At 35.0% G+C, this 13,214-nt stretch overlaps 1 protein-coding gene across 1 annotated transcript in view; it reads left to right on the top strand.

Annotated features, from left to right (window-relative positions):
• The window catches only part of LOC132553314 (uncharacterized), a 31,716-nt gene extending 25,168 nt beyond the window's left edge, over positions 1-6,548 (top strand). The window contains exons 21-28 of the mRNA XM_060217549.1: positions 24-107; positions 1,083-1,186; positions 2,283-2,358; positions 2,467-2,709; positions 2,967-3,041; positions 3,400-3,435; positions 3,755-3,838; positions 4,863-6,548. Of these exons, the coding sequence (XP_060073532.1) occupies positions 24-107; positions 1,083-1,186; positions 2,283-2,358; positions 2,467-2,709; positions 2,967-3,041; positions 3,400-3,435; positions 3,755-3,838; positions 4,863-6,062 (1,902 nt within the window). The 3' untranslated portion in view covers positions 6,063-6,548. The remainder of the gene's footprint in view (positions 1-23; positions 108-1,082; positions 1,187-2,282; positions 2,359-2,466; positions 2,710-2,966; positions 3,042-3,399; positions 3,436-3,754; positions 3,839-4,862) is intronic.
• The last annotated feature ends 6,666 nt before the right edge of the window (positions 6,549-13,214 follow it).

Here is a 13,214-nt window from a genome sequence, read left to right as displayed (position 1 = left end):
TTTGCGCTGAATTGATTTTTCAGGGATGTGGTGGTGTGGTGAAGGACTCCATACACAAATATGACGTCACAGGTATTGTCCTATTGTTGCTGGCCCTTATGCTGGAGGTAAGAAAATAATTGCTACAATCCTTTGAATTTTTACCATATGGCCACGATTTTACTATAGAGATGTGTTTGGAGTTATAATAGTCCATGAAAACATTTCAGATACTGCTTCATTCCAAGACGATTGCGGTTTAGATAAGTTTTATAAAAGCCATAGGTAAGCCTGTTTTAGGTCTTGGTACATCCCGTGGTTAGTGCGTGTACGATCGGGTTTATTGAATTTTAATAGAATTCTTGTGACAATCTAATAATTAATCAACACTGGTTACGATCAATACATTACAGTAAAGCGGAGATTTTCCATTTCATAATCTCTGTAAGAGTTGTCTTACTTAAAATGTAATTGCAATATACTCATAAAGAAACCGGTATTATCAATGCAAGTTCTGTGATTTGATTGATTGGAAATGACTGATTGTTTTGTCGGTGTAAACATCAATTATGTACTTATGTTTTGACTATATAAACTTATATTTCACTGTCACAAAATCGTTCTTGTCACATCCCCCATTATATCCATTTTCGTTCTGGTTCTTGTTAAAGAAACTGGATAGATGTGCTTTCATTCTTGATGCTTTAGAATGTGTTGCTCCTTTATTAGTTTCTAACCTTGACACTGTAATATGATTGGCCCTATCTGTGGATATTAATCTTTAATATGTTTTCAGTGACCTTGAGACCGATTATCATGGTAGTTTATTACGGACAAGGCATTATCGTTGCCATTGTATACTATGTTGCCGTTGGCACTGAGTCGTGCAATGTTATATCAACAATTGCATTCATGATACTAATTATTGTCATCATAGAGCACTGCAAACCACCCCTATCTTACAAAGATTTTATTGAATAGTATGCATTTTCAAAAAGGAACATATAGTGGCAATCAGAAGCCTCGACAATGTCTCTCCTTAATCCTACTCGTTCGTTAAGTTGTTTTTAGGACGAAATATCGTATGTATTATCCTTTGTTAGATAACAACGATGGTGTTGCTGGACCGACGGTACAAACGGACAGTATCACCTGATCAAATGAGAGGTGCTTTCTCTACATTTATACACCACGTTAAAGGAAACAGGTCAGTGAATGATATCTTTTTGCAATCAATATTAAGCAAATAGATAAATACTAGTGTCGTTTTTAAACAAGGTGTGGTTACATTGACATGGTCTTGTTTTTTCAATCAACATTAAGCTACTCGCGCCATTAATTTAGTGTAAACTAAATGCAATATTGTTTAATTCTAAAATCAATTGTCATACATGATACTTAAAAGGCCACGATAGTATGTTTTGTGAAAACTTGAGATATAGGGTTGTTTCTGAACATTTGAGTAGCACTATTTGTGATAAAACTGGAAATATTTGTCAAGTAAAGGATATTTAAATGCAGAAATCAATGTCATTTTTATTGATTTTGTTCAGAGAGGGTAAATGTCAATGTCATTCATTGAGATCAGACTCGCGCATCTATCAAGACGATTGCTATTTACTAGGTGATATTAAAGACAGTTGTTGATAACAGATATGTGGAGACAATTTCTTATCTTTTCAACACAGCTTTCGAGGCAGCACTTTTTAAGTAAACCGAACTTGTCGAGACGATGATTGTTGTATACATGAATTACAGACTTATTCAGATTCCTATTTTACTATATATTTCGGCAGCTTCATTAAAAGTTGATAACGACTCGAATTAGTGTTTGAAACGCCGTTTCTGACGCTCGGAAAATACATGAATCGTAAAAACATTTGAAGATTTTACAAAAGTAAAACAGGTGAATAACACCGCTTTATACAAATTTAGAATTGTACTGCTGTTTCGTCGTTCTAGGATTCATAGATGATGCTATGGGCCTAATATCTACGCGACTGTGGAAAATCAAAAGGGATAAAATAAAGTTAAGCACCATAATTCAATAAATCTTATAGTTTTCTAAAATCTGATGATTTCAGAAAAAGATCAATTATATGTCTGAAGAGTGCACTAATTGCATGAATTGAAACACAACGTACATGTTCCGGGCAACCTCTGAGACTTGCAGTGTACCAGGGTTCACCTGCTATTAACTGATTGAGGTTTAAGAACAGGAATCGGTATTTTACAATGTATTTTGGTTTTCATAATGAATGTACGAGTATTTAAAATATTTTTGATTTGTTATTTTGTTACAGAGTAAATTCGAGGAGCGGCCTGCCTGGCCTAACTGCCAAAATATTAGCATTTGTCAGTCTCACTGCTTTCCTGATGGTAAGGCATAATCTTTTGAACTTTTCAAAATATTTGACGTTTTCTGTCAACAGTCTATATAAACAGAGAAAAATACATTTCTTTTGCATAAATTTCTTTCTCTTTAAGTTTGCAGAAATACTTCTGTGGATTGGTGTACTGTTAGGGACATTTGCACCAGGCTACCTGAAAAATGGATTCTTTGACAATCTCAACATTGCCGAGGAAAACTTTAACGATAAACCACCACACCTGGGTTACCTCATATATGGGTTTCTCATCGCTGTGTTTGTCATGGAGCTTGTGTTTGTTTTTATACACGTTCTCACCATATTCGCTATCAGAGCACTTCAAAAAGGGTATATCCATATGGTAAATACACACAACTGGATACCTGTGATACTCTTCAATGTTATTACTATGTAATGAAATTTCAATTTTCCCGGGAGTTTAATCGTCTGCTTATTGATTATAATGTCTATCATTGCTCTTTAAACTGACACTAATGAATTAGCTCATTTATTAGAAATTCCTTTAGACGCACACTCGTTTATAAGCGTCGACCGATAAAACAAGTATGCTATTTTTGTAAATATTTGCTGTTATACATATATTTGTTTTTGTTTTAGTCCGCTGTTTTGCTGGCTCTTATGATATTATGTGACATAGTGACCCTTTCCATTGCGTCAGTTCTGCTTGATAAGGTAAGAGCACTTACATTTTGGGACTTGTTTCCCACTATGTTCCTGTTTCCTATGGTAAACTTGTACATGTATTTATATCGGTAACCAGTAACCTTCCTAATATCATTGCCCACTGTCATGATTTATCATCCTTCCACTAAAAAGGATGAAATCTAGCCTTGCTTTTAATGTAAATAATTATCATTAAAGGTAAAAGGTAAAAAAATTATAAAACATATGACCTTGTCCCTTTAAGTTCTTTTTTACTGATAAGATATTACTTATCAATAGACTTTCTCTTTGTAATCCATATTGGATCAGTTTTAAACTTGTTTTCATTGCTATTTTTTTTATAATAAAATATTCGTTTTTCATAAAGGCGGGGTACAACTGTAAAGGATACTTTGGTTCGTCGGTAAGTCAAACAATTGTGTGCTTTCCTATAGCCTAATAACATCACGGTTATCATGCACGTACTGCAATTTTTCCCACTTGAGCTCGGAAACAAGGGAGACAATTACTGTAACATGGAATTTTGATTTTTTTTTTTTTTTTGAGAAATGCATAACGCCATTCATTTCATTTTGCTAAAGTTGAGATATAAAGTAAACTTTTTATCTTATTTGTATTTTCTTTTTAAATTTTACATGTATTAAAGCACTATTCTAAGACAATCTTGTATGTTGGAATTTTGGTTGTCAAGAATAATGAACGTTGATTGCTTACACCTACAGACTTTTTGTGATGTCAATGCCTGGACAGTATTCCCCATGACTGGAGTGTTTATTGGATTTAATGTCGTGCATATTCTAATCCTCGTAAGTAACTAATATTGATAAATACTTTAATCTAAAATCGATGTTTTAATACTCATTTTTCAATGACATTTTTGTCATTCGTATGATATATATTGATTTACGTTTTCAAAGTTTGTTTATTAATTAACCATTTCAATTTTTACTGACGTCATACTTGTTGAAACTATTGATGTTCGCTACAGTGTTCAGCAATGAATCTGTCAGCGCTAATTAGCCTATGTAAGTAAATTGGGGGATAATATCTCTTGAAGAGACTATTATCTACCATTTTCGTTGATATTTTAAGTAAACTATGTTGTTGAGTGTTGCGGTCCTAATACTTGACTTTTCTCTGATTAGTGACTTTGAACATAAATCAGTAACTGTGCATAGTTATCGAATAAATCAGAACTACATTTCATTATGTTAGTGATCATCTCTTAGTTTTTTTTTTTAATTCCGTAGACATATTTTGATTTTCCTAACTTTAAGATTTCCATTCTTTTTGTATTTTTACAAAATTTCTGCCTTTAATAACGCCGCATTAATGTAATCCAATTGGATTTAATGAAATGCATACGAATAGTAACAATGATTTACAACATACATCCTTCTTCTGTAATGTTTCAAAATAAACTCTTACCCAGAAAATTTAAGTTTAAAGCTAGTAAACCTTCTCGTCGAAAATTTTGCATTTGATCCGTATCATTTCGTTATTTGTTCTAGCGTGGTTTCCACACGTTTGCCTCGTAACATCACTAGGCATTTTTTTCATAATCCTTTGTCATTTGTTAAGCATATTTTTTGTCAATTTGGTCTTCAGTTGTGCCAATCTTCAAATAGGTAATCTTGCTTAGTCGTCTTGTACATTGTTTACAACAATTTTCAATATTCTTTATTACGACAAGAAATATTATTATGTCTTCATTTATCATACTAATTTATTATCAAGGATGTATTTGCAATGCATATAATGTTGTCCTGGGCCATGTCACTTTCATTGAGACAGCACATTTTTTAATGAATGACAATTTTCCTGTTACAGTGTATATTAATTGGCTTGGGGCTACACGTCAGTAAGAGTGCTCTGTCCATTACGTTAGTAGTACCAGTAGAAGAACTTTCTGGACTGGATGATGTATCACATTCTCAGTCGATCAGCACGTCGGTGGCGAACACCAATAGTCGACGGACTTCTATAAATAGATATGACCGTCGTACATCCAACATTCAATCTAATAAACGTCCATTGTCGATTGTAACTACATCCAATGTCTCCAATGAAAGCCACAAATTTAAAACTGTAAGCATAACAGACCAACGGACATCTTTAGATGAGCCGACCACAGACCGGCGAACATCTGTAGCTGAATCAACCACAGACCGGGAAACATCTGTAGCTGAATCAACCACAGACCGGCGAACATCTGTAGCTGAATCAACCACAGACCGGCGAACATCTGTAGCTGAATCAACCACAGACCGGCGAACATCTGTAGCTGAATCAACCACAGACCGGGAAACATCTGTAGCTGAATCAACCACAGACCGGCGAACATCTGTAGCTGAATCAACCACAGACCGGCGAACATCTGTAGCTGAACCAACCACAGACCGGCGAACATCTGTAGCTGAACCGACCACAGACCGGCGAACATCAGTAACTGAACCAACCACAGACCGGCGAACATCTGTAGCTGAATCAACCACAGACCGGCGAACATCTGTAGCTGAACCAACCACAGACCGGCGAACATCTACAGATGAGCCGACCATAGACCGGCGAACATCTATAGCTGAATCAACCACAGACCGGCGAACATCTGTAGCTGAACCAACCACAGACCGGCGAACATCTGTAGCTGAACCAACCACAGACAGGCGAACATCTGTAGCTGAACCAACCACAGACCGGCGAAAATCGGTAGCTGAACCAACCACAGACCAACGAACATCTACAGATGAGCCGACCACAGACCGGCGAACATCAGTAACTGAACCAACCACAGACCGGCGAACATCTGTAGCTGAACCAACCACAGACCGGCGATCATCTGTAGCTGAACCAACCACAGACAGGCAAACATCTGTAGCTGAACCAACCACAGACCGGCGATCATCTGTAGCTGAACCAACCACAGACAGGCAAACATCTGTAGCTGAACCAACCACAGACAGGCAAACATCTGTAGCTGAACCGACCACAGACCGGCGAACATCTGTAGCTGAATCAACCATAGATTAACAAACATCTCTAGCTGAGCTGACAACAGACCAGAGAATATCTATAGCTGAACCAACAACAGAGCAACGAACATCTTCAGCTGAGCCGACAACAGACCAGAGAATATCTATAGCCGAATCTGCCGCAGACCACCGACCATTGGTTACCTCCATTACTAAATCGGTTGGGGCCCGACCCGTAGTGTCTTCTGACAATGATCTGGAAACATAATATTGATGACGTCAGTTTATTTATATCATGATCAGAGTTTCGTTCAACATTGTGTTAACTCATTCCCTAGGATCTGTAGTCACTTCTCTTTGGGGACTGAGTAATTTTACATTATAAAGGCAACATTCAATAAGTAACACAATTTATTGATAAGAAGGTACATGGGGGTAAAGATTGTCATTTCGACGGAAATTTTAGTCTGTTTATGTGCTTTATTCTTTTCCTGGCGTTTTAAAAATTCTTTTTGTAAAGATACATGCAGAGCTAATGTGATACTAAAAGCAGTATTATTATTCTAAACTGAATATTTTAATTCTGTCATAACAAATTGGAAATTACCTTTGCAATATTTGAATAAAGAATCGTAGTTCGTACGACTCACAAAACGTAGATTGCTAGAATGCTTACATCACTGAAAATATCAACGAACAGCGAAAATAGAAATAGAAATTTTCTTTTTCTGTGATTAAATGAAATATCCATAGTTGCCTTTATCATGAGAAGTCGAGTTCCATATTAAGTCCCACATTGTAGTCATAGAAAGGAAATGTAAACATGTTTCCTTTGCGAACACCTTTTGCCTTGAAATACATATTTTAAGCGTAAAACTCTACACAACTAGTTCTACAAGTGATATGTATAAAACAAACCCAAATGTTTGGCTATATACTCGTGTAACAGGTTATATGAAGAAGAAAAGCACATGTTTGGCTATCTGCCTGTGTAACAAAGTGATATGAAGAGAACACATGTTTGGCTATCTGCCTGTGTAATAAGTGATATAGAATAGAAAAACACATGTTTGGCTATCTACCCGTGTAACAAAGTGATATGAAGAGAAAAACACATGTTTGGCTATCTACCTGTGTAACAAAGTGATATGAAGAGAACACATGTTTGGCTATCTGCCTGTGTAATAAGTGATATAGAATAGAAAAACACATGTTTGGCTATCTACCCGTGTAACAAAGTGATATGAAGAGAAAAACACATGTTTGGCTATCTACCTTTGTAATAAGTGATATAAGAGAACACATGTTTGGCTATCTGAAATAAACACATGTTTGGCAATATGCCCGTGTAACAAAGTGATATGAATAAGCAAAATACATGTTTTGCTATATGCCTGTGTAACAAAGTGATATGAAGAGAACACATGTTTGGCTATCTGCCTGTGTAATAAGTGATATAGAATAGAAAAACACATGTTTGGCTATCTACCTGTGTAACAAAGTGATATGAAGAGAAGAACACATGTTTGGCTATCTACCTGTGTAATAAGTGATATAGAATAGAAAAACACATGTTTGGCAATATGCCCGTGTAACAAAGTGATATGAATAAGCAAAATACATGTTTTGCTATATGAACAAAGTGATATGAAGAGAAAAACACATGTTTGGCTATCTGCCTGTGTAACAAAGTGATATAAAGAGAAAAACACATGTTTGGCTATATGCCAGTGTAACAAAGTGATATGAAGAGAAAAACACATGTTTGGCTATCTGCCTGTGTAATAAGTGATATAGAATAGAAAAACACATGTTTGGCTATCTACCTGTGTAACAAAGTGATATGAAGAGAAAAACACATGTTTGGCTATCTGCCTTTGTAATAAGTGATATAGATAATAAAAACACATGTTTTGACTATCTACCCGGGTAACAAAGTGATATGAAAAGAAGAACACATGTTTGGCTATCTGCCTGTGTAATAAATGATATAGAATAGAAAAAAACACATGTTTGGCAATATGCCAGTGTAACAAAGTGATATGAATAAGCAAAATACATTTTTGGCTATATGCCTGTGTAACAAAGTGATATGAAGAGAAAAAACACATGTTTGGCTATCTGCCTGTGTAACAAAGTGATATAAAGAGAGAAACACATGTTTGGCTATCTGCCTGTGTAATAAGTGATATAGATAATAAAAACACATGTTTGACTATCTGCCTGTGTAATAAATGATATAGAACAGAAAAAACACATGTTTGGCAATATGCCCGTGTAACAAAGTGATATGAATAAGCAATATACATGTTTGGCTATATGCCAATGTAATAAGTGATATGAAGAAGAAAAACACGTTTGGCTATCTACCTGTGTAACAAAGTGATATAAAGAGAAAAACACATGTTTGGCTATCTACCTGTGTAACAAAGTGATATGAAGAGAAAAACACATGTTTGGCTATCTGCCTGTGTAACAAAGTGATATGAAGAGAAAAACACATGTTTGGCTATCTGCCTTTGTAATAAGTGATATAGAACAGAAAAAACACATGTTTGGCAATATGCCCGTGTAACAAAGTGATATGAATAAGCAATATACATGTTTGGCTATATGCCAGTGTAACAAGTGATATAAAGAGAAAAACACATGTTTGGCTATCTGCCTGTGTAACAAAGTGATATAAAGAGAAAAACACATGTTTGGCTATCTGCCTGTGTAATAAGTGATATAGAATAGAAAAACACATGTTTGGCAATATGCCCGTGTAACAAAGTGATATGAATAAGCAATATACATGTTTGGCTATATGCCTGTGTAACAAAGTGATATAAAGAGAAAAAAAACATGTTTGGCTTTCTGCCTGTGTAACAAAGTCATATGAATAAGCAATATACATGTTTGGCTATATGCCAGTGTAACAAGTGATATGAAGAAGAAAAACACATGTTTGGCTATCTGCCTGTGTAACAAAGTGATATAAAGAGAAAAACACATGTTTGGCTATCTGCCTGTGTAACAAAGTGATATAAAGAGAAAAACACATGTTTGGCTATCTGCCTGTGTAATAAGTGATATAGAATAGAAAAACACATGTTTGGCTATATGCCAGTGTAACAAGTGATATGAAGAAGAAAAACACATGTTTGGCTATACGCAAGAATAACAAGGGATATTAAGAGTAAAGCACATGTTTGACTGTATGCCCGTGTAATAAGTGATATGAATAAGCAAAATACATGTTTTTACATGCATTTGTTTGCGGTGTACACGGTACACTACAGATTTTTTTTCACCCATTGAACCTTTGGTATAAGTATGTTTGAACATTGGTTAACTGATCACACGAGAACGTCCAAGTAGAACTCAATAAGTTCGATTCATGAATTCCATGCCCGAGTGGTATCTCGAAATCGAATCGAACTTTACCATGGTGTATGTAGCCATCATTTAACCCTTGTTTCTGCATGTTACATTGACAGATAACGTATGACAAATGTAAAACAGTATTTGTTGTGTGTGAAGTCAGTCTGTAACTACAGTTGTCAATGTACACATTAAAGCTCTGTTTTGAATACAATGAGAGAAAGTCATATTCAAGATTTTTATTTTTTATTTTCGAAAAACATGTTACTGACATGCTATTGCGGGACAGTTAATCGTAGTTCTGTACTATGTTAAAATATCCGTATAAATTTCCATTCTCATTCAGTTTTTTTTACCCTAATTCACTGTTTGGGTTAGAATTGCAACATTTATCTTTCGGGTAACAATAAATAACGATGATAACTGATATTTTCTGAACGAAAAGTACAGTCATGCCTATCTTTTATATAAATAAGTAAACACCACAATAATTTTGCACGAAACCTGTTAAAAATTTACAAATATTGAAACAGTAAGCAAATAGGGAGAATGGAAAATGACAATTCTGAGTGTGGCTTAATACACGGCAACTGGACGATGGCAGTTGTGATTACATGCTATATAATTCTGACATAGCTATATTCGTTAGGGCCAACCCTATACGTATGAATAATTCAATTGCATACAGTGTTGTAGTGTGCTGAACTCTCTCATTTCGATATCCTGGTTATCCAGTTTAGTCGTGGGTAGATAAGTTGAAAACCGAGTGTGGTAATATCACTCCAACTGACGTGATATAGACTGATTATTTGTCGTATCAATATGCTGTTTTATTCAATCAACACAAAATGACAATTAACGATGTTAACGGTTCCATGTATTAGTTTATATCATATAATAATAAGTTGATGTAATTATACAAAGTAAGATACTGCTGAAACATGTTGCTGCAGCTTAATACATTGCAATAAATTTGATACAGGTTAATTGCTCCTGAACGCTTTCTCTTTTCATTGTTAAAATGTGTGCTTGAACTATCAATGCTGTGACCTAGTTCCTGGGACATCTCCAAGCCATGCTGATAATCCTCTATATACCTGGCCAAGTTCATAATCTACCCGTTAAACGTTTTCGCCCTATAATCGATAGAGTCTAGAATGCTAGGCACACAGATCAATACTTTCTGCAGGAAATGGCAACAGCATTCACTTGCTATACAAAGGTCCCACTCAGACGGTAATGGCACAAGATACAGTCAAACTAAATCGAAGACAATAGGGAATTGAACAATGACAACACATACACATAAGAGTAGACCAGTTAATTGTGTGAAACATGTGATGTATCCTGTGTAAAAGCCGTTTTAAAGTGCCCATGACTCGTGTTATGGATCGTAAATAGTTGCAGGACTACCATGGACACTGTTGAAATAGTGGGGAAATAGGCCTGGTTTCTGGGCGTGAAACGTTCCTGTTTGAGAACAAAACTCGAAAATAAGGTAGGTTTATCATAGTGTGACCATTACTTTCATAATGTGGCCGTTACATGTTCGTGGAATTGTAATTAGTATCCATTTACCGATGGAAATGATAATCAGTGACATTAAAAAGAACGTGCACGTCCCTTTGATAACCATGGTCCACCATGTGAAATTATCTGTTCATAACTCCAAAAATGCTTGAATATATTGTATCTATTATTTATAGTCATACTCTAATTAATTGATAAACGTGTCTAAATACATAATTTGGCAGCTAAGTTTGAGAAACTTATAACGATTCTCATTATTCAGTGCTGTTAATCTGTTTATAAATTGCCAGATATTAATTTGATATTGATCAACAAAATTAGTGCACATAGATTTGACTTTGAATCATAGAACTGAACTATGAATTGCATATGATTAAGGTGAACAATATCACGTCCTCTTAGTACAAATGCGTTGAACCCAATGTGTGAGTCGGGTTGTGTTTGTTTACTTTATCGATTTGTGCACGTATATATGCACAACATATACACCCATGGGTGATATGTGCATGTAATAGGCATACCGGGTATACAAAAATGTAGATATTTATTCACACATTTCTGGAAGTAAGGCATGCGTGATGTAAACATACTATTACCATAGACATGCCTATCCGCCTTGAGAGCTGCTGAGAAATGCTTGTTGATCAATCGATACAACAATAATATTGGCATGCTGTTAACTACCTGCTTAGAAAAGAATGGCAATATAGTATTTCTTTGACGTCTTGTAAACTTCAATCCACACACTACTCGATAGGTATCTAATATCGAAGTCAAAATTGGCATGAGCGTGGTTTTTGCTGACTAATGTGATTTATGTCATTTCATATATTTTGTTAATCTATATATGTACTAAATAAAACCTATATTTTATTTTTGCGATAAACCAGAATCCGATCCAGAAGCTAAAAATATTTTTTTCTTACTTTCCAGCTTTCTAGGAGAATTGGTTCATTTTTTTATTGATTAGTGACAATTAATGTTAAGAAATATGCAGGATGTAATTTTACCAACATTTGTATTAATAGTACTACAGTATTTGGTAATTTATCAATAACGTTTATGCACTGATTTTGTAGTCATATCATATAACTAATAAATAGGTAGAAACGGGAACAGTAGTACGCATTACATTGACTTGAATAAATTCATGAGATCTGCACCATGCTAGACTCCATATCAACATTTAATCTCAGACATCATTTGTCTTAAAATTGGTATTTTTTGGATATTTCTTTTCAAAATATAAATAGTTTGACAAGAGACAATTATATTGTTGACAGTATTTGTAGTGAAGGCATTTTTGTGTCACCAATCATCCGGTTTTACTGAATACACGCTCGTTCAGTCCAGGCAGTCTCATATCTGAAGAAATGTTTTCGTGTTTACATATAATTTCATTGCATCGATTGAATAATTTTGTACATTTTGGTGTTATAAATAAGGTCCATTAATATATTTCCCATTGACCACGAGTTAATCTTGTTCTTTCACAATTTTTATTAATTCAAGTAGGAATTCTCATTTCTACATATTTTCTGATATCGTATCAGCAGTTGGTTTATTGCCCTAGCTGACTGTTGAGGCTGTGTTCGACAGGAGAATACACATCCTGGAGACAAAGGACGGCATAATATAATAGTACAGGTCAATATCAGATAACATATAATGTATTTCAGCTTTGAAAAATCAATTAGAAAATCGATTAGCTACTTAATTATAGATGACTTGGAATAATATCTACACCCCATAGAAATATTTAACAATGCGAGCTTCTCACCATGACATGACTCAGCAGCATCGGTAAAGAATTGGTTTGTGTAATTACGCTTGGCATCACTCTTTGTTTTTTTGTTTTGTTTTTTTCGTATGAATTATTAATTTCTTTCAAACATGTAAATGGATCCCTCTAGAATTCTCTGTTAAAATATAAGGTGATATGACTGGCGTGATTTTTCTCCATAGCATAGTGATTTCAATTTCCATATTCTTTTTTTTTCAATTTCTGTAGTGCAACATTGCATTTTGAACCAGTGGCGTTTATATGACACAGTTGATTCGATATTCAAGGGTTTGTTCTCAATATCACGATTTTTGTGAAAGATGCCGACAACTGACAGTCAAACTCACAACTCCGGGTGGCCAAGAATGCTGAAAAATTGTACAAAACACTCACAAATAAATAGCATCTTTCAATACAAATTTTTGTTGAGTCACAGTAGAGCCAAACAATGAGTTAGACAGCTGATGCGTCCTTCTAAATATCGTAAGTGATTCTAAGGGCCTCAATTAAGCCTTGGAGGTGACTGAGGAA

This window comes from Ylistrum balloti, unplaced genomic scaffold (assembly GCF_031769215.1).
Source record: "Ylistrum balloti isolate Yb309-2 unplaced genomic scaffold, AGI_CSIRO_Ybal_v1 Utg370316, whole genome shotgun sequence".
NCBI classification, from domain to species: Eukaryota; Metazoa; Mollusca; class Bivalvia; order Pectinida; family Pectinidae; genus Ylistrum; species Ylistrum balloti.
The sequence above is the reverse complement of the archived record's forward strand: the minus strand, read 5'-3'. Positions and strand labels throughout refer to the sequence as shown.